Source organism: Eschrichtius robustus, chromosome 1 (assembly GCF_028021215.1).
Source record: "Eschrichtius robustus isolate mEscRob2 chromosome 1, mEscRob2.pri, whole genome shotgun sequence".
Classification (NCBI taxonomy): domain Eukaryota; kingdom Metazoa; phylum Chordata; class Mammalia; order Artiodactyla; family Eschrichtiidae; genus Eschrichtius; species Eschrichtius robustus.
Window position 1 is genome coordinate 90279804 of NC_090824.1, and position 19271 is coordinate 90299074.

General features: G+C 37.9%; 1 protein-coding gene across 2 annotated transcripts in view; it reads right to left on the bottom strand.

Moving 5' to 3' along the window:
* The window catches only part of UBR1 (ubiquitin protein ligase E3 component n-recognin 1), a 145313-nt gene that overhangs the window by 108468 nt on the left and 17574 nt on the right, over nucleotides 1-19271 (bottom strand). For both annotated transcript variants that reach the window (XM_068550281.1, XM_068550278.1), the window contains exons 2-3: nucleotides 7967-8223; nucleotides 5412-5490 (exon numbers count right to left, since the gene is read on the bottom strand). In XM_068550281.1, coding sequence (XP_068406382.1) covers nucleotides 5412-5490; nucleotides 7967-8223 — 336 coding nt within the window. The remainder of the gene's footprint in view (nucleotides 1-5411; nucleotides 5491-7966; nucleotides 8224-19271) is intronic.

Consider the following 19271-nt stretch of genomic DNA (forward strand, 5'->3'; position numbering starts at 1 on the left):
TTAACGAAGAAAGTATGATGGAACAGAAAGGAAACAACAATTTTTATTTGTATTCTTTTGTATTATTTGAATTTTTAAAAGGTAAGTTTTATTGAATTGCCTAAATTATTTTTTTAATGTTGTTGTGTTTCAAAGACAATATATGAATATAAATTCTCATCATGTAGGATTATAGCAGGCTGTTAAAATAGACCCTGATCGTTATTTTTATACCTCAGAAAATACTGAGTTCTCATATACCCCTCCGTTTCCCTACCCCCAGTTTCCCCTATTATGAACATCTTGCAATAGTGTGGCACACTTGTTGCAATTGAGGAGTCAATGTTGATACATTATTTTTTTAAATTAAGTAATTTATATTTGGCTGCTTTGGGTCTTAGCTGCTGCATGCAGGCTTTTCACTGAGGTGCCTTCTCTTGTTGCGGAGCACAGGTTCTAGGTGCACAGGCTCAGTAGATGTGGCTCGCGAGCTCTAGAGCACAGGCTCAGTAGTTGTGTTGCACGGGCTTAGTTGCTCCGTGCCATGTGGGATCTTCTGGGACCAGGGCTTGAACCCGTGTCCCCTGCACTGGCAGGCAGATTCTTAACCACTGTGCCACCAGGGAAGTAAGTCCCTGATACATTATTATTAACTAAAGTCCATAATTTACATTTGGGTTCTTTCTTTGTGTTGTACATTTTGGGGGTCTTAACAAATGTATAATGGCGTATATACACCACTACAGTATCACACAGGGTAGTTTTACTGCACTAAAAATCCCCTGTACTCCACCTATTCATCCCTCTATCCCTCCCACCATCATCTCCCAGCCCCAGCATCCACTGATCTTCTTACTGTCTCCATAGTGCTGCCTTTTCCAGAATGTCATACAGCTGGAACCATACAGTATGCAGCCTTTTCACAATGGTTTCTTTCATTAAGCGATATGCATTTAAGGTCCTGCCATATCTTTTCATAGCTTGATAGCTCATTTCTTTTAGGCACTGAATAATATTCCATTGTAGGACTTCCCTGGTGGTGGGAAGATAGTATTTCAGTATATTCTTTTTTTTTCATGGTTACCTTTTTGCGTGTATGTAAGAATGTTTAAGTTCTACTCTCTAAGCAAATTTCAATCATACAATAATACAGTGTTATCAACTATAGTCACCATGTTAAATACATTAGATCCTCAGACCTTATTTATCTTACTGTAGTTTTTTTTAAGGGATAAACTACTGAAAAGCTGGATATCACAAAGAAGGGTCACATTACACACAGCAGAACAAAAAGCTCAAATTTTTATCTTTGTTATTTTCCTGTTCTCAAAACGTTTTTGTTTTGTTTTGTTTTGTTTTTTGTTTTTTATGCCTCTACTTTACTTTCAATGCTCATCTTTTATTGTGCAAGATCACAGAGAAAACTCTTTGGTGTGGGATATAACTTTTACACATAAGGGAAAATTCAATTTTTGGCTCTTTGGTATTAAATTAAAATTTATATGGACACATGAAGTTTGACACTTAAAAACAACCTAAACAGGGCTTCCCTGGTGGCACAGTGGTTAAGAATCCGCCTGCTAATGCAGGGGACACGGGTTCGAGCGCTGGTCCGGGAAGATCCCACATGCCGCGGAGCAACTAAGCCCACGCACCACAACTACTGAGACTGCGCTCTAAAGCCTGCGAGCCACAACTACTGAAGCCTGTGCACCTAGAGCCCGTGCTCCGCAACAAGAGAAGCCACTGCAATGAGAAGCCCGCGCACCACAACGAAGAGTAGCCCCCGCTCGCCGCAACTAGAGAAAGCCCGCGGGCAGCAACAAAGACCCAACGCAGCCAAAAATAAAATTTTAAAAAAAATAATAAAAAGTTAAGATAGTTAAGTATTCATTGATATGATTCTTTATCATAAACAATATATAATCAAGACGAACTATTTTTGTGTCTTCAAGTCAGATGCTATCAAGCAAACAGCAATCCTTTTTAAATTTTTAACTCAAAGACAAATAGGAAGACTCAATAAATTTTAATTTTCCAAATGTTCTCAGAAAGAATTATCAGAAGCATCCTCCAGTTATAAAACACAGGTGGGTAATCCATTTACCCCAAATGAACTACCTGTGTGTGTTGTGAGGTAGCAATGATAGAACTATGATCTTCTGTGGTGATAACACCCTCAATGCAGAAGCATTCCCTCTTCACATGAAGAGTGTGAATAACAAGAAGGGATGGAGAGTCACCTTTCATTATTTCATCAACTATTGGTGTTTTCACAGTATTTTAAATGCCTGATTTCAATTTTACAACAACAATACCAATATTTATTCTGAAAGGTAATCGTATGTTTCAAGTAACAGAACTTCCAACACGATCTCTAAGAATAATTCAAAGTTCTTTTTTTGGCCGCACTGTGTGGCTTGCAGGATCTCAGTTCCCTAACCAGGGACTGAACCCAGGCCATGGCAGTGAAAGCACTGAGTACTAACCGCTAGACCACCAGAGAACTCCCTAATTCGCAGTTCTGAACCATGCTTCAGAAAAACATTTCCAGCAGTGCAGGATTTATTCCTACTTCATTGTTGGTAATAACTGCACATGTCACTGCAGGAACTTTACATTCTTCTGCTGCAGAATTTTAAGACTGCTGTGAAAGGTGTACTTTTGGGAACAACTGAGTACTCCATAAGGCAGCCAGCAGCGTGACCTTAAAGGAAAACTTGGACATGGTGGAGCGGGTCTGGACAGAGATGCCATGCCATCTCCGTGCAGCAGCCCACTTCCTGTGTGGTGCCAGGGACGGCAAAAGTTGTTCTGTGCTATTCTGCAGCAAAAGGTTTTTCTTGGTGCTTTCTTCACATAGTACCTGCTCTTGGGTCTGCATCCCCATCGTTATTCTTTTCTTCCCCTTCTCTGCAGCAACACGCATCCCTTCTTATTTCTTCCAATCTTTTTTTTTAATGGCTTCATTTTTTCTTTTATTAAGTTTTTTATTATAAAAAGAATATACACAATGTATAGGCAAGTTACAAAGGATAATAATAAAATGATCCAGCATCTAACACAAGAGAATATTAATACTGTTGAAGTTCCCTCTGTGATCATCCACTTGCCCTGGAGGTTACTATTATCTGAATTGTATTTATTAGTCATTCCCTCACTTTTCTTTAAAAATTTCACCACATGTAATAGGTATTCCAGAAAGGTTCTATCAACTTATTCTCCCACCAAAAGTCTTCTGTTCTCTTCACACTCACTTTTGAAGGGTAATATTTTTAAAAGCTTATAAACATAATTTTTTATTAGTTACACAATAGCCCATCCTTCTGATAACTCAAAGGTTCCTGAGTAAGCTGTGTACGCACCTTCTATAAGAAGAGCTCTGCAAAAACCTAAAGATGATAGACCTAAGCATGCTTCATAAAAGAGTGCTTTGTGGTGGCAGTGTAGACTGGTAAGCTTTCAATACTCGAAGGTAGCTTAGTGAAGAGGTTCCTAAAATTTAACAGACAAGTTTTACCAGTCCACGGAAAATCGGAAAAGGAAGGAATAGCAATGTGATGAGCTCTTTAACAGAGCTACATGTATGCAATCTAAAGACCTGCTCTTTAGTCTGAGATTGTCCTACTTTCTTGGAATTAAATTTTCTTTTTCTTCATAAAATGATAGGAGATGGTAGGTATTTTTTGGTTGCTGTTCATGTGCCCTTTTTAAAATTAAAATTGAACTTCCCTAGCCAAATAAAAAATTGAAAACCCTATGTCTTACCCAAACTCTTCTGAAATTGTACTGGCCCACAAAATCCCGAAGCTTGGCAACTGGAAAACTCTGGCCTTGAGACTTCAGCATCTCTCCCCCTTAATATCCCAGAGTAAAAATAAGAAGAAATTAACAACTTCCTCCTTGTCTCTACTTCTGGCATTCTTTCTTGAGTTCTCCAGCATCAGGAAAAAACTATAATAAATGGAGATGACTGGGAAATATGAAATTAACCAATGATCAACTTTGTAAATTCCATCAGTGATTAGCTTTGCAATGTTGGGAAAACATTTTAACCACACTGTATGATAGGCTCCTCATGTTTTTTCTTTTGCACAATAATAAAAAAAAAAAATATATATATATATATATATATATAATATATATCTATAGCTTATCATTTCCTGAGATAGAAGCAGTAATGTTGAAGCCAGTCTAAAAACATGAACCGCATTTTCAGCTCTATGGAAGAAATAGTCTACATAACTTTAAGATGTTATTTACATTTACATGGGACCTTAGGCATATTATATGTACAAAGAGAAACATCAATTATTATATCTACCCAAGCCCAGAGCACAGAACCAATACTGTTATTTGGAAGGCAGCTATGCTCACCACTATACCACCAACGCCCAATACTGTTATTTGAAAAATACATTTCAGCTCAAAATAACAAAGTTGTCTGAAGATGTAACAGGAAAGGCAAATCCCTCAACCTCACTACTAATTAAGAAAATTAAACTAAGACCACAATGTGATACCATTATATACCCACCAGACTGGCTAAAATTAAAAAGACTAGCAACACCAAATCTTGTAAGTGTGTGGAGCCATGGGAACTCTCATATACTGCTGAAGAACTTATAAATTGGTATAACCACTTTGGAAAACATTATCTACTATGACTTAAGATAAACCCTAGAACTCAGCAATTCTATTCCAGATATATACCCTGGATAAACTCCTGTACATGTGTACCAAAATACACAAATAAGAATGTTCACAGCAGAATTGTTTTAATACAATAATAGTCCCAAATTGGAAACAATCTACATATCTATATACAGTACAATGAATAAAGACAATATGGATTATTAAACCCTATAAGGTAAATGGACAAAATATATATATGTGTATATATATAAATATATACTTAATGCTGAGTGAAAGCTACTCAACAAAAAAAGAATACAGAATGACTCCATCTATACAGAATTCAAAAACAGAACCATTCAATATGATTTGGGTGATAAGCTAAAAGGGAAATCAAGGAAACCATTATCACAAAACACAGCAGAGAGATTATCACAAAGGAGGAGAGAAGGATGGTGATCCAGAAGGAACAAATGGGAAGCCCCTGAGAGCTGGAAATGTCTCATTTCTTGACCTAAGTAGTGGTTACACAGGTGTTCACTTTATAGTTATTCTTTAAGCTGTTCATATGCTTTATACAATCTTCTGCATAAAAATGATGTATCTCAAAAAAAAAAAAATTGTAAGGGGCTGCATCTTGAGGTAGTAGATGTCTTATCACATGATATGTTTAACCAGAGCTAAAGGTTCACAAATCAGGTCTGTTACAGCAGGAACTCAAGTACTAGTCAGGAATTTGGACTAGCTGGCCATCAGACTCCTGCCAATCTAGAGATTTTATGCATCTATTTTCATACCTTGTAACGATGATTTTTATGAACACTATTCTGGAAGCAGTCCATACAGAGTACACATGTTGGATCAATTGCACAGTCCCTGAAAAAGATTAAAAATCAGACTCCAAAATTTACATGACTCCTGCTGATGCTCAAGGTATGACTATAAAATAATGTGAATGAGTTTCCTATATCATGCACAAACTGATTATGAAAATACTTTAAAAACTGAATTCCAGGGACTTCCCTGGCAGTCCAGTGGTTAAGACTTCACCTTCCAAGGCAGGGGGTGTGGGTTCGATCCCTGGTCGGGGAGCTAAGATCCCACATGCCTTGTGGCCAAAAAACCAATACATAAAACAGAAGCAGTATTGTAACAAATTCAATAAAGACTTTATAGTCAAAAAGACATGTGCACCCCAATGTTCACTGAAGCACTATTTACAATAGCCAGGTCATGGAAGCAACCTAAATGCCCATCGACAGACGAATGGATAAAGAAGATGTGGTACATATATACAGTGGAATATTACTCAGCCATACAAAGGAATGAAACTGGGTCATTTGTAGAGACATGGATGGACCTAGAGACTGTCATACAGAGTGAAGTAAGTCAGAAAGAGAAAAACAAATATCGTATATTAACGCATATATGTGGAATCTAAAAAATGGTACAGATGAACCGGTTTGCAAGGCAGAAATAGAGACACAAATGTAGAGAACAAACATATGGACACAAAGGGGGGAAAGTGGGGGGTGGGGGGGTGGGGGTGGTGTGATGAATTGGGCGATTGGGATTGACATATATACACTAATATGTATAAAATAGATAACTAATAAGGACCTGGTGTATAAAAAATAAATAAAATTCAAAAAAAAAATTAGTTTTCTGGTGCTCCATTCAGCAGCACATATACCAAAATTAGTTTTCTGAAAAATCATCAGCTTTTTTTCATTCTCTGCATCATCTTATCCTATTACAGTTATGAACGTATTTTATAGACACTGATTGTTCACTGGTAAATAAGGCTTGGTTAAAGACAAAATTCATTAGAATGTAAGCAACATAAATTAAAAGATTTTAATTTATTTTATATAACGATATGTCCCAAGCACGTAGAGCAGTGCCTGGCACACAACAGGTATTCAATGAATATTTACTGAATAAATTAAATTCCATCTCTCTTAATCTCTTCCCTAATAAAAACTTCTAAAATGTAGAATTTTATTTAATACTTTCAAGGAAACATTAACAATAATATAAATTAGTGGAAAGTGCAAAATTAATTTTTAAAATATTTATTTAGAAAAGTTGAAGAGATGGAATTGGGCAGTTTTAAAAATGAATTTTTAAAGGCTAATAAGTAAATACTGACTAATAATAGCCTCTAAAATATAATATCATCTACTAACCTATTCAGAACAGGATTTGTCAACCTCAGCAGTACTGACATTTTGAACTGAATAATTATTTGCTGGCGATATAGGAGACTGTCTGTGTGCCACAGGATGTTTAAGCAGCAACCCTGGCCTCTACCCACTAGATGCCAGTACCATTCCCCTAGCTGTGACAATTAAATATGCCTCCATGACCCTTCTGGAGAAATGAGGTCTATGAATATCTACTATGCTTTAGTTGAAACTGACTGGGCTTCAGCTAAAAATACATAACAAGATAAATGAAACTTACTGCCATATAGCAAAATAGTACACAAAATACAAAAGCTGACTGTTTCCTGAGAAAAGAAGAGAATAAAGAAAAGCAGTATGTTCTAGACAACTGTTAACTATACATAAACCAGTCAAACCTAGAATTACAGTGAAGCAAAAAACAATTCTCTATATTTATAAAATCTAAAATTTCACATTCCTAACCTAAACAACCTCTAATAAAAGAAAAAAAAAACTAAAAGTGTTGTTAAGATCTAAAAGTTAAAAGTTTCAGGCAGGAGTAGAGAATAAAAAAGTTCTCTGTGTTACCATGCTGTGTTAAGTCAACTTCTCTCACAAAAGGCAAAAAAAAAACCCTAAAGCCGTTTCCAGTTTCCTTACCACTGGCCTCTTCTATCCAACTAAATTACAAATGCTCCTACAGGTCCACAACCCTTTGATACCAAATTTCACTTGGTGGCAAAAAAATGACCTGAAATGACAAGGGACTACAGACTTTATTTACACCACTTGCTGTGAATAGTCATAGATTTCTTACAGAAATGCTCTGTTTGATTACAGGATCCTGACCTGACTCCACTAGGGAAGTATTCAGAATTCTGAAATACATGTGGCGCCAAGAGTTTCAGATAAGGGTGTATGGACTATGTTATAAACAAGGCAAAAATCTATCTCTTATATACTTCTGCAGAACAGGAAGAAAAAGTGAGAGAACTGTTTAAGTCATATATTCAAAAACAAGCTGTACTAGCAAAAACAAACTTATAAGTGCACAATAAAACAAAGTAAATTATGTAGAATTAAATATATTATAAATAGTAATATACCAAGAAAGGTACATCACAAAATACATACAGAATATCAAGTTGTTATTATAACCAATCCTGTACATTTCTAAATCTTACCTACAAGAATATGTTGTCTCTCCACTTTTGAAAACCTTCCCACAGAGTTGAAATGCTCCACTGTGCTTCAATTTCTCTAAGCAAATATCTGGATCTTCTCCAAATAAGTACCATTCCAGTGGAGTGAATATTGACATTTGTATATTCTCCTCCTGCTTTTCTAAGTCTGGGTCCATTTCAGCAAAATAAATTTCTGGCACCAATCGTGCCAAATGGTTCAAGAAAGTAGTATGAAAATCAATTTGCTGATGCCACCACTGAAAAACAAAACAAAACAAAACAAAAATTAAACTTTGTTACAAGTTCCTTCTTAAAGACCTAGGGGCACCAGTAATTCTGTCGTTTCAGAGGAACTGATTTACAATATATTCTTACTTTATCCTTCACCAATACAAAAGGAAAGTAAATGATTTTTTTTTTTTAAAAAGGCCTTGGAAATAAGTGGTTGTCCACATATCACAGATATCTGGAAAAAAGAAGTGCAGCTATAGTGGATGAGAATTACTCTTCCCTTCTGAAATGGTCAACTCCTAGTGTGTGAAGGTGATTCTATTATCAGTGAAAGGCTGTACAAAGTATTCCCCATACCAGTAGCTTAACTATTTTATTTTTTTCTTACAATTTTATTGAGATATAATTGACATACAGCACTTATAAGTTTAAGGTGTACAGCATAATGATCTGACTTACATACATCATGAAATGATCACCACAGTAGTTTTAGTGAACATCCATCATCTCACACAGAAATAAAATTAAATGAATAGAAAAAAAAAGTGTTTTTCCTTGTGATAAGAACTCTTAGGATTTACTCTCTAGTAGTTTAATTATTTAAAGGAACCACAGCATTTAATGAGATCAAAATGAATGAGTGCCAGTTTTCAGAACACAAAAAGCACTAACCATGAAAGAAAAAAAAAGATAAATTGGACCTCAGCAAAAGTAAAACCTTCTGCTCTTCAAAAGAAACTGTTACAGATGGCTTTTTTGCCATACTTATTTACACATGAAAACATGTCAACATCATTAAATCATTAGAGAAGTGCAAATTAAAACAACAGTGAGGAGAAACCAAGATGGCAGAGGAGTAGAAGGACGTGGCGTTCATCTCTCTCCACAAAAGCATCAAGAATACATCTACAGATGGAACAATTCTCAGAGAATACCTGCTGAACACTAGCAGAAGACCTCGGACACCAGAAAGGACAAGAAAGATCCCTGCATAACCGGGTAGGACGAAAGAAAGAAGGGAAAAATAAGAGGACAAAAAGTGGGACAGGATCTGTGCCCCTCGGGGGAGCTGAAGCACAGAGGTTCCCACATCCAGGGAAGCCCCCTCACTGATGGCGAAATCACTTGGGACAGAAGGGGAGCATCTGAGGCTGTCAGAGGAGGATGAAATGGCTGGTCTGTAGCAGACGGGACAGAGTGAGACCTACACAGACGGTCAGTGCCACAAGCGTGTGTGCCCCAGACTGGGACGTGTGTCTGCCGGTGCACACGGGGGCTGAGAGCTGGAACATGGGGATTGGAAAGCAAACCCGGGGGGAGGACTGCTGTTGGCTGTGAGGAGACAGCCTGAGGGGACGGGAGGGAAGAAATCGGCAACCGGGAATGCTATGAAGGAAACCCAGACTGCCATAGAAGCAAGGCACCACTGTTGAATGACGTGCAGGGGGTGGAGCCACCATGGCAGCCTCTCTCTCCCCATGCACTGGCCCCCTGCCCCAACAGGCACTAGGAAAAGCTACCAGAACTGACCTTCTCATGCCGGTCACCAGGCGCTAGGAAAGGCTCCCACTAGGGCCAGATCTCTCATGCCCATGGCCACCAGTTTTCCTGCGTACCTGTCGCTGCCAGGGCCCCCGTGACCCAGGCAGTCATGCCACCCCCATGCCCTGTCCTCACCGGGGCAGACCTGATTGCTCCAAGGCAGCCTCGGAAGCAGGCTCCGGTGGGTGGCCCACAGGCAAAGGTGGGGCTAAAACCACAGCTGAGCCCCAGGGGCGGGGCAACTAAGGAAGAGGAACAAAAATCTTTCTGTGCAGCTACACAAACTGCAGATTAAATCCCCACGATCAGCTTGGTAAACCCTGCATCTATGAAATATCTGAATGGACAACGAGTGTTCCCAAAACAGAAACCAGTCTAGTGCTAGCAGCTATGGACTTTGGGGACTAGTACACCCAAGACTTGGGCCATGTCAGAGTCCTAGCTGCCCCACAGTGCCCAGAGAGAGACCAGAAACCTACCTAGAGGTTTTGGAGGACAGCCTGGGGATGCGGAGGTTGGCTGTGACTCAAGGTGACGGCGAGGACACTGACAGCTGAGACCCCAGGAAAATATAATTATTACTATTTTTTTAATGTCTTGTTTTGTCCTGTATTTTTTATTATTTGTTTTTATTTAGTTTTTTAAATTTATAATATATTTTTTTATATTTCTATTTCTACATTACTTTTTCATTGTCCTGTGTTTTTACCTTGCTTTTTTTTTCCTTTGTCCTATTTAACTTTTTTTATTGTTTTTACGTGTTTGTTTTGTATTCTTTGCTTTTTCCTTCACTTTGCATTCTGCTTTTGGTTTTTTTTTGTTGTTTTTTTTTGGTTAGCTTTGCTTTTAATTGTTTAATTTTGTTTTGGGATTCTTTTGTTGGTCTGGCTGTTCTTTTTTATTTTCTCTGTTTTATGTTTTTGTTTCTTATTTTCTACATGTGTGTGATTATTTGTGTTTCTGTTTGGTTCTGCTTTTACCATTTGTCTGGGGTTTTGTTTGCCCATTCCTTTGTTTGTTTCTTTCTTTTTAATTGTTGCTGTTGCTGCTTGCTTGTTTTTGTCTTTGCTATTTGTCCCGAGTTTTGTATGTCTGTTTGTTTTCATCCTACCCTTTTATTTCTTCCTTTTTTCTTTTCTTTTTTTCCCCCATTTTTGCTGAGCTGTGTGGCATGCGGGGTCTTAGTTTCCAGGCGGGGGGGGGGGGGGGGGGGGTCAGGCCTGAGCCTCTGAGGTGGGAGTGCCGAGTCGAGGAAACTGGAATGCCAGAGAATTCCTGGCCCCAGAGCTCTCCCGGGAGTCTCCATCTCAACTCCAAGACCTGACTCCACCCAACTGCCTGCAGGCTCCACTGCTGGACACCCCAGGGCAAACAAACAAGACAGGAACACAAACCCAACCATCAGCAGACAGGCTGCCTAAAGTCGTACTAAGGCCACAAACACCCCAAAACACACCACCTGACGCAGGCCTGTCCATCAGAGGGAAAAGATCCAGCTCCACCCACCAAAACACAGGCACCAGTCCTTCCCACCAGGAAGTCTACATAAGTCACTGGACCAAACTCACCCACTGGGGGCAGACACCAGAAGCAAGAGGAACTATGACCCTGCAACCTGCGGAAAGGAGACCTCAAACACAGTAAGTTAGACACAGTAGAAGACACAGAAATATGCAGCAGATGAAGGAGCAAGGTAAAAACCCACCAGACCAAACAAATGAAGAGGAAATAGGCAGTCTACATGAAAAGAATTCAGAGTAATGATAGTAAAGATGACCCAAAATCTTGGAAATAGAATGGAGAAAATACAAGAACAGGGACCTATAAGAACAAACAAACAGTGATGAACAACACAATAACTGAAATTAAAAACAAAATAGAAGGAATCAATAGCAGAATAACTGAGGCAGAAGAACGGATAAGTGACCTGGAAGATAGAATGGTGGAAATAACAGCCGAGGAGCAGAATAAAGAAAAAAGAATGAAAAGATTTGAAGACAGTCTCAGAGACCACTGGGACAACATTAAATGCACCAACATTCAAATTATAGTGGTCCCAGAGGAAGAATAGAAAGAGAAAGGGTCTGAAAAAAATTTGAAGAGATTATCATCGAAAACTTCCCTAACATGGGAAAGGAAATAGTCAATCAAGTCCAGGAAGCGCAGGGAGTCCAGGAAGAATAAACCCAAGGAGAAACATGCTGAGACACATATTAATCAAACTATCAAAAATTAAATACAAAAAAACAATATTAAAAGCAGCAAGTGAAAAACAACAAATAACATACAAGGGAATCCATGCAAGGTTATCAGCTGATCTTTCAGCAGAAGCTCTACAGGCCAGAAAAGAGTGGCAGGATATATTTAAAGTGATGAAAGGGAAAAACCTACAACCAAGATTACTCTAGCCAGCAAGGCTCTCTCTCAGAACTCACAGAGAAATCAAAAGCTTTACAGACAAGCAAAAGCTAAGAGAATTCAGCACCACCAGACCAACTTTACAACAAATGCTAAAAGAACTTCTCTAGGTAGGAAACACAAAAGAAGAAAAAGACCTACAAAAACAAACCCAAAACAATTAAGAAAATGGTAACAGGAACATACATATTGATAATTACTTTACATGTAAATGGATTAAATGCTCCAACCAAAAGACAGAGTGGCTGAATGGACATAAAAACAAGACCCGTATATATGTTGCCTACAAGACACCCACTTCAGACCTAGGGACACATACACACTGAAAGTGAGGGGATGGAAAAAGATATTCCATGCAAATGGAAATCAAAAGAAAGCTGGAGTAGCAATACTCATGTAAGACAAAATAGACTTTAAAATAAAGACTGTTACAAGCGACAAAGGACACTACATAATGATAAAGGGATCAATCCAAGAAGATATAACAACTGTAAATATGTACACACCCAACACACAAGCACTTCAATACATAAGGCAAATGCTGACAGCCAAAAGAGTGGAAATCGACAGTAACACAATAGTGAGGGACTTCAACACTACACTTACAACAATGGATAGATCATCCAGAAAGAAAATTAATAAGGAATCACAAGCCTTATATGACACAATAAACCAGATTGACTTAATTGATATCTATAGGGCAATCCATCTGAAAGCAGCAAAATACACTTTCTTCTGAAGTGCACATGGAACATACTCCAGGACAGATCACATCTTGGGTCACAAATCAACCCTCGGTAAATTTAAGAAAATTGAAATCGTATCAAGCATCTTTTCCAACCACGATGCTATGAGATTAAAAATCAATTACGGAGAAAAAAAAAACGTAAAAAACACAAACACATGGAGGTTAAACAATATGCTACTAAAGAACCGAAAGATCACTGAAGAAATCAAAGAGGAAATCAAAAAATACCTACAGACAAATTACAACAAAAACACGACGATCCAAAACCTATGGGATGCAGCAAAAGCAGTTCTAAGAGGGAAGTTTATAGCAACACAAGCCTATGTCAAGAAACAAGAAAAATCTCAAATAAACAATCTAACCTTACACCTAAAGGAACTATAGAAAGTAGAACAAACAAAACACAAAGTAAGCAAAAGGAAAGAAATCATAAAGATCAGAGCAGAAATAAATGAAATAGAAACAAAGAAAACAATAGCAAAGATCAATAAAACTGAAAGCTGGTTCTTTGAGAACATAAACAAAATTGATAAACCTTTAGCCAGACTCATCAAGAAAAAGAGGGAGAGGACTCAAATCAATAAAATTAGAAATGAAAATGAAGAAGTTACAAGAGACACCGCAGAAATACAAAGCATCCTAAGAGACTACTACAAGCAACTCTAAGCCAATAAAACGGACAACCTGGAAGAAATGGACAAACTCTTAGAAAGGTATAACCTTACAAGACTGAACCAGGAAGAAATAGAAAATATGAACAGACCAATCACAAGTAATGAAATTGAAACTGTGATTAAAAATCTTCCAACAAACAAAAGTCCAGGACCAGATGGCTTCACAGGTGAATTCTATCAAACATTTAGAGAAGAGCTAACACCCATCCTTCTCAAACTCTTCAAAAATATTGCAGAGGAAGGAACACTCCCAATCTCATTCTATGAGGCCACCATCACCCTGATACCAAAACCAGACAAAGATACTACAAAAAAAGAAAATTACAGACCAATATCACTGATGAATATAGATGCAAAAATCCTCAACAAAATACTAGCAAACAGAATCCAGCAACACATTAAAAGGATCATACACCACGATCAAGTGGGATATATCCCAGGGATACAAGGATTCTTCAATATACGCAAATCAATCAATGTGATACACCATATTAACAAATTGAAGAATAAAATCCATACGATCATCTCAATAGATGCAGAAAAAGCTTTTGACAAAATTCAACACCCATTTCTGATAAAAACTCTCCAGAAAGTGGGCATAGAGGGAACCTACCTCAACATAATAAAGGCCATATACGACAAACCCACTGCAAACATCATTCTCAATGGTGAAAAACTGAAAGCACTTCCTCTAAGATCAGGAACAAGACAAGGATGTCCACTCTCGCCACTATTAATCAACATAGTTTTAGAAGTCCTAGCCACAGCAATCAGAGAAGAAAAAGAAATAAAAGGAATACAAATTGGAAAAGAAGAAGTAAAACTGTCACTGTTTGCAGATGACATGATACTATACATAGAGAATCTTAAAGATGCCACCAGAAAACTACCAGAGCTAATCAATGAATTTGGTAAAGTTGCAGGATACAAAACTAATGCACAGAAATCTCCTGCATTGCTATACACTAACAACGAAAGATCAGAAAGAGAAATTAAGGAAATAATCCCATTCACCATAGCAACAAAAAGAATAAAATACCTAGGAATAAACCTACCTAGGGAGACAAAAGACCTGTATGCAGAAAACTATAAGACACTGATGAAAGAAATTAAAGATGATACCAATAGATGGAGAGATATACCATGTTCTTGGACTGGAAGAATCAATACTGTGAAGATGACTGTACTACCCAAAGCAATCTACAGATTCAATGCAATCCCTATCAAATTACCAGTGGCATCTTTTACAGAACTAGGACAAAAAACCTTAAAATTTCTATGGAGACACAAAAGACCCCGAATAGCCAAAGCAGTCTTGAGGGGAAAAAAAGGAGCTGGAAGAAGCAGACTCCCTGACTTCACACTATACTACAAAGCTACAGTAATCAAGACAATATGGTACTGGCACAAAAACAGAAATATAGATCAATGGAACAGGATAGAAAGCCCAGAGATAAACCCACACATCCATAGTCAACTAATCTATGACAAAGGAGGCAAGGATATACAATGGAGAAAAGACAGTCTCTTCAATAAGTGGTGCTGGGAAAACTGGACAGCTACATGTAAAAGATGAAATTAGAACACTCCCTAACACCATACACAAAAATAAACTCAAAATGGATTAGAGACCTAAATGTAAGATCGGGCACTATAAAACTCTTAGAGGAAAACACAGGAAGAACATTCTTTGACATAAATCACAGCAAGATCTTTTTTGATCCATCTCCTAGAGTAATGGAAATAAAAACAAAAATAAACAAATGGGACCAATGAAACTTAAAAGCTTTTGCAAAGCAAAGGAAACTACAAACAAGATGAAAAGACAACCCTCAGAATGGGAGAAAATATTTGCAAACAATGCAACTGACAAAGGATTAATCTCCAAAATATATAAACAGCTCATGCAGCTCAATATTGAAAAAACAAACAACCCAATCAAAAAATGGGCAGAAGACCTAAATAGACATTTCTCCAAAGAAGACAGACAGATGGCCAAGAAGCACATGAAAAGCTGCTCAACATCACTAATTATTAGAGAAATGCAAATCAAACCTACAATGAGGTATCACCTCACACCAGTTAGAATGGGCATCATCAGAAAATCTATAAACAACAAATGCTGGAGAGGGTGTGGAGAAAAGGGGACCCTCTTGCACTGTTGGTGGGAATGTAAATTGATACAGCCACTATGGAGAACAGTATGGAGGTTCTTTAAAAAACTAAAAATAGAATTACCATATGACCCAGTAATCCCACTACTGGGCATACACCCAGAGAAAACCATAATTCAAAAAGACACATGCACCCGAATGTTCACTGCAGCACTATTTACAATAGCCAGGTTATGGAAGCAACCTAAATGCCCATCGACAGACGAATGGATAAAGAAGATGTGGTACATATATACAATGGAATATTACTCAGCCATAAAAAGGAATGAAATTGGGTCATTTGTAGAGATGTGGATGGATCTAGAGACTGTCATACAGAGTGAAGTAAGTCAGAAAGAGAAAAACAAATACTGTATATTAATGTATATATTTGAAACCTAGAAAAATAGTACAGATGAACCGGTTCGCAGGGCACAAATACAGACACAGATGTAGAGAAGAAACGTATGGACACCAAGGGGGGAAAGTAGCGGGGAGGTGGTGGTGGGATGAATTGGGAGATTGGGATTGACATATATATACTAATATGTATAAAATAGATAACTAATAGGAACTTGCTGTATTAAAAAATAAATAAAATAAAATTTAAATGATAAAATAATAATAAAATGGTAGCTCTAAGGTCAACCACATCAATAATTACATTAAATTTTTTTTTAATTAAAAAAACTAAGTAACGGACAAAAGATTAATCTCCAAAATATACAAACAGATCATATAGCTCAATATCAAAAAGAAACAAACAAACCAATCAAAAAAATGGGCAGAAGCCCTAAATAGACATTTCACCAAAGAAGATATGGAGATGGCCAAGAGGCACATGAAATGATGCTCAACATCACTAATTATTAGAAAAAGGCAAATCAAAACTACAATGAGATATCACCTCACACCAGGCAGAATGGCCATCATCACAAAATCTACAAACAATAAACGCTGGAGAGGGTGTGGAAAAAACGGAACCCTCTTGCACTTTTGGTGGGAATGTAAACTGATACAGCCTCTATGGAGAACAGTATGGAGGTTCCTTAAAAAACTAAAAACAGAACTACCATATGACCCAGCAATCCCACTCCTGGGCATATATCCAGAGAAAACCATAATTCGAAAAGACACATGCACCCCAATGTTCACTGCAGCACTATTTACAATAGCCAGGACGTGGAAACAACATAAATGTCCATCAACAGAGGAAGGGATAAAGAAGATGTGGTACACATATACAATGGAATACTACTCAGCCATAAAAAGGAACAAAATTGGGTCATTGTACAGATGTGGATGGACCTAGAGACTGTCATACACAATGAAGTAAGTCAGAAAGAGAAAAACAAGTATCGTATATTAATGTGTATATATGTAATTTGAAAAAATTGGTATAGACAATCTCATTTACAAAGCAGAATAGAGACACAGACGTAGAGAACAAACGTATGGATACCAAGGGGTTGTCGGAGTAGGTAGGATGAATTGGGAGATTGGGATTGACATATATACACTATTGATACTATGTATAAAATAGATAATTAATGAGAACCTACTGTAGAGCATAGGGAACTCTATTCAGTGCTCTGTGGTAACCTAAATGGGAAGGAAATCCAAAAAAGAGGGTATATATGTATACGTATAGCTGATTCACTTTGCTGTACAGTAGAAACTAACACAACATTGTAAAGCAACTATACTCCAATAAAAATTTTTTTAAATGACAGTGAGATACCCCTATATAACCTAAATAAAAATTTGACAGGCTTCCCTGGGGGCGCAGTGGTTGAGAATCTGCCTGCTGGTGAAGGGCACACGGGTTCGAGCCCTGGTCTGGGAGGGTCCCACATGCCGTGGAGCAACTAGGCCCGTGAGCCACAATTACTGAGCCTGCGCGTCTGGAGCCTGTGCTCCGCAACAAGAGAGGCCGCGATAGTGAAAGGCCCACGCACCACGATGAAGAGTGGCCCCCACTTGCCACAACTAGAGAAAGCTCTCGCACAGAAACGAAGACCCAACACAGCCAAAAATAAAAAAATAAAATTAAAAAAATTTTTAAAAAAATTAATTAGAAATGGATAAAAGATTTAAATATTAAAAAATAAAACTGTTGGGACTTCTCTGGTGGCGCGGTGGTTAAGAATCCACCTGCCAATGCAGGGGACACAGGTTCGATCCCTGGTCCAGGAAGATCCCACATGCCACAGAGCAACTAAGCCCATGTGCCACAACTACTGAGCCTGTGCTCTAGAGCCCACGACCCACAACTACTGAAGCCCACAAACCTAGAGCCTGTGCTCTGCAACAAGAGAAGCCACCACAATGAGAAGCCCGTGCACTGCAACGAAGAGTAGCCCCCACTTGCCACAACTAGAGAAAGCAGGCGTGCAGAAACGAAGACCCAATGCAGCCAAAAATAAATAAATAAAATAAACAAATTTTTTTAAAAAATAAAATAAAACTGTAAAATTTCTTGACAAAAACATAGGAGAAAACTCTTTGACATCCTATGGGTGGGCAAAGAGTTCTTGGACAGGGCAGTAAAAGCACCAACCATGAAAAAAAATGGATAAAATTTTTTATTTTAATCAAAATTAAAACCTTCTGTTACTCAAAATGAACATGAGTAACTGTTACCCAATACTGCTACACACTGTGCATTTTTCAAATTTTTCATACAACCAAATACTGAAAGATGAATTTTAGAATGGATCTATATTAAAATGAACATGCCCCTACTTCTTAAATTTAGCTACCCCTTCTATGAAATTACACAGAAATAGGAGGAAACTAAGAAGTATATTTATCATACACTAACCCAACTTGCCAATTGAGCATAGGGCACCAACCCACAGCTATCTATGGTAGCTAAGGTCCTGGCCCTTTTGGCACAGGAACACCCTTCTGCCAAGATGTGAGACTGATTATTCAGGCCACTGGGTAGTGTTATCTAGGCAAAAAATTACCAAAAGAATGAAGGAATCCTAGAAAAAATAATAGGGATGGAAAATTAGGACTCTTCAGTCTGTAAAAACAAAGGCTAGATAACGTTTATAAAATCATAAAGAGTTTCAACACGGTGAACATATACTCGTTCACTATATCTTAAAGTAAATTAACGGGTGTCCCCTTGAAGTGTTAAAAAACAATTTTCAGGGCAAAGAAAAGGAATGAGAATTCTATTCAGCTATGATAAACTAATAAAACTTGTCTAAGGAGTTTTATAACCTGACATATAATTAGAAATAAGAATTTACAAGGCGGGGAGACCTTCAAGATGGCAGAGGAGTAAGACGTGGAGATCACCTTCCTCCCCACAAATACATCAGATATACATCTACATGTGGAACAACTCCTACAGAACACCTACTGAACGCTGGCAGAAGACCTCAGACTTCCCAAAAGGCAAGAAACTCCCTGCGTACCTGGGTAGGGCAAAAGAAAAAAGAAAAAACAGAGACAAAAGAATAGGGTCAGGACCTGTACCTCTGGGAGGGAGCTGTGAAGGAGGAAAAGTTGCGACACACTAGGAA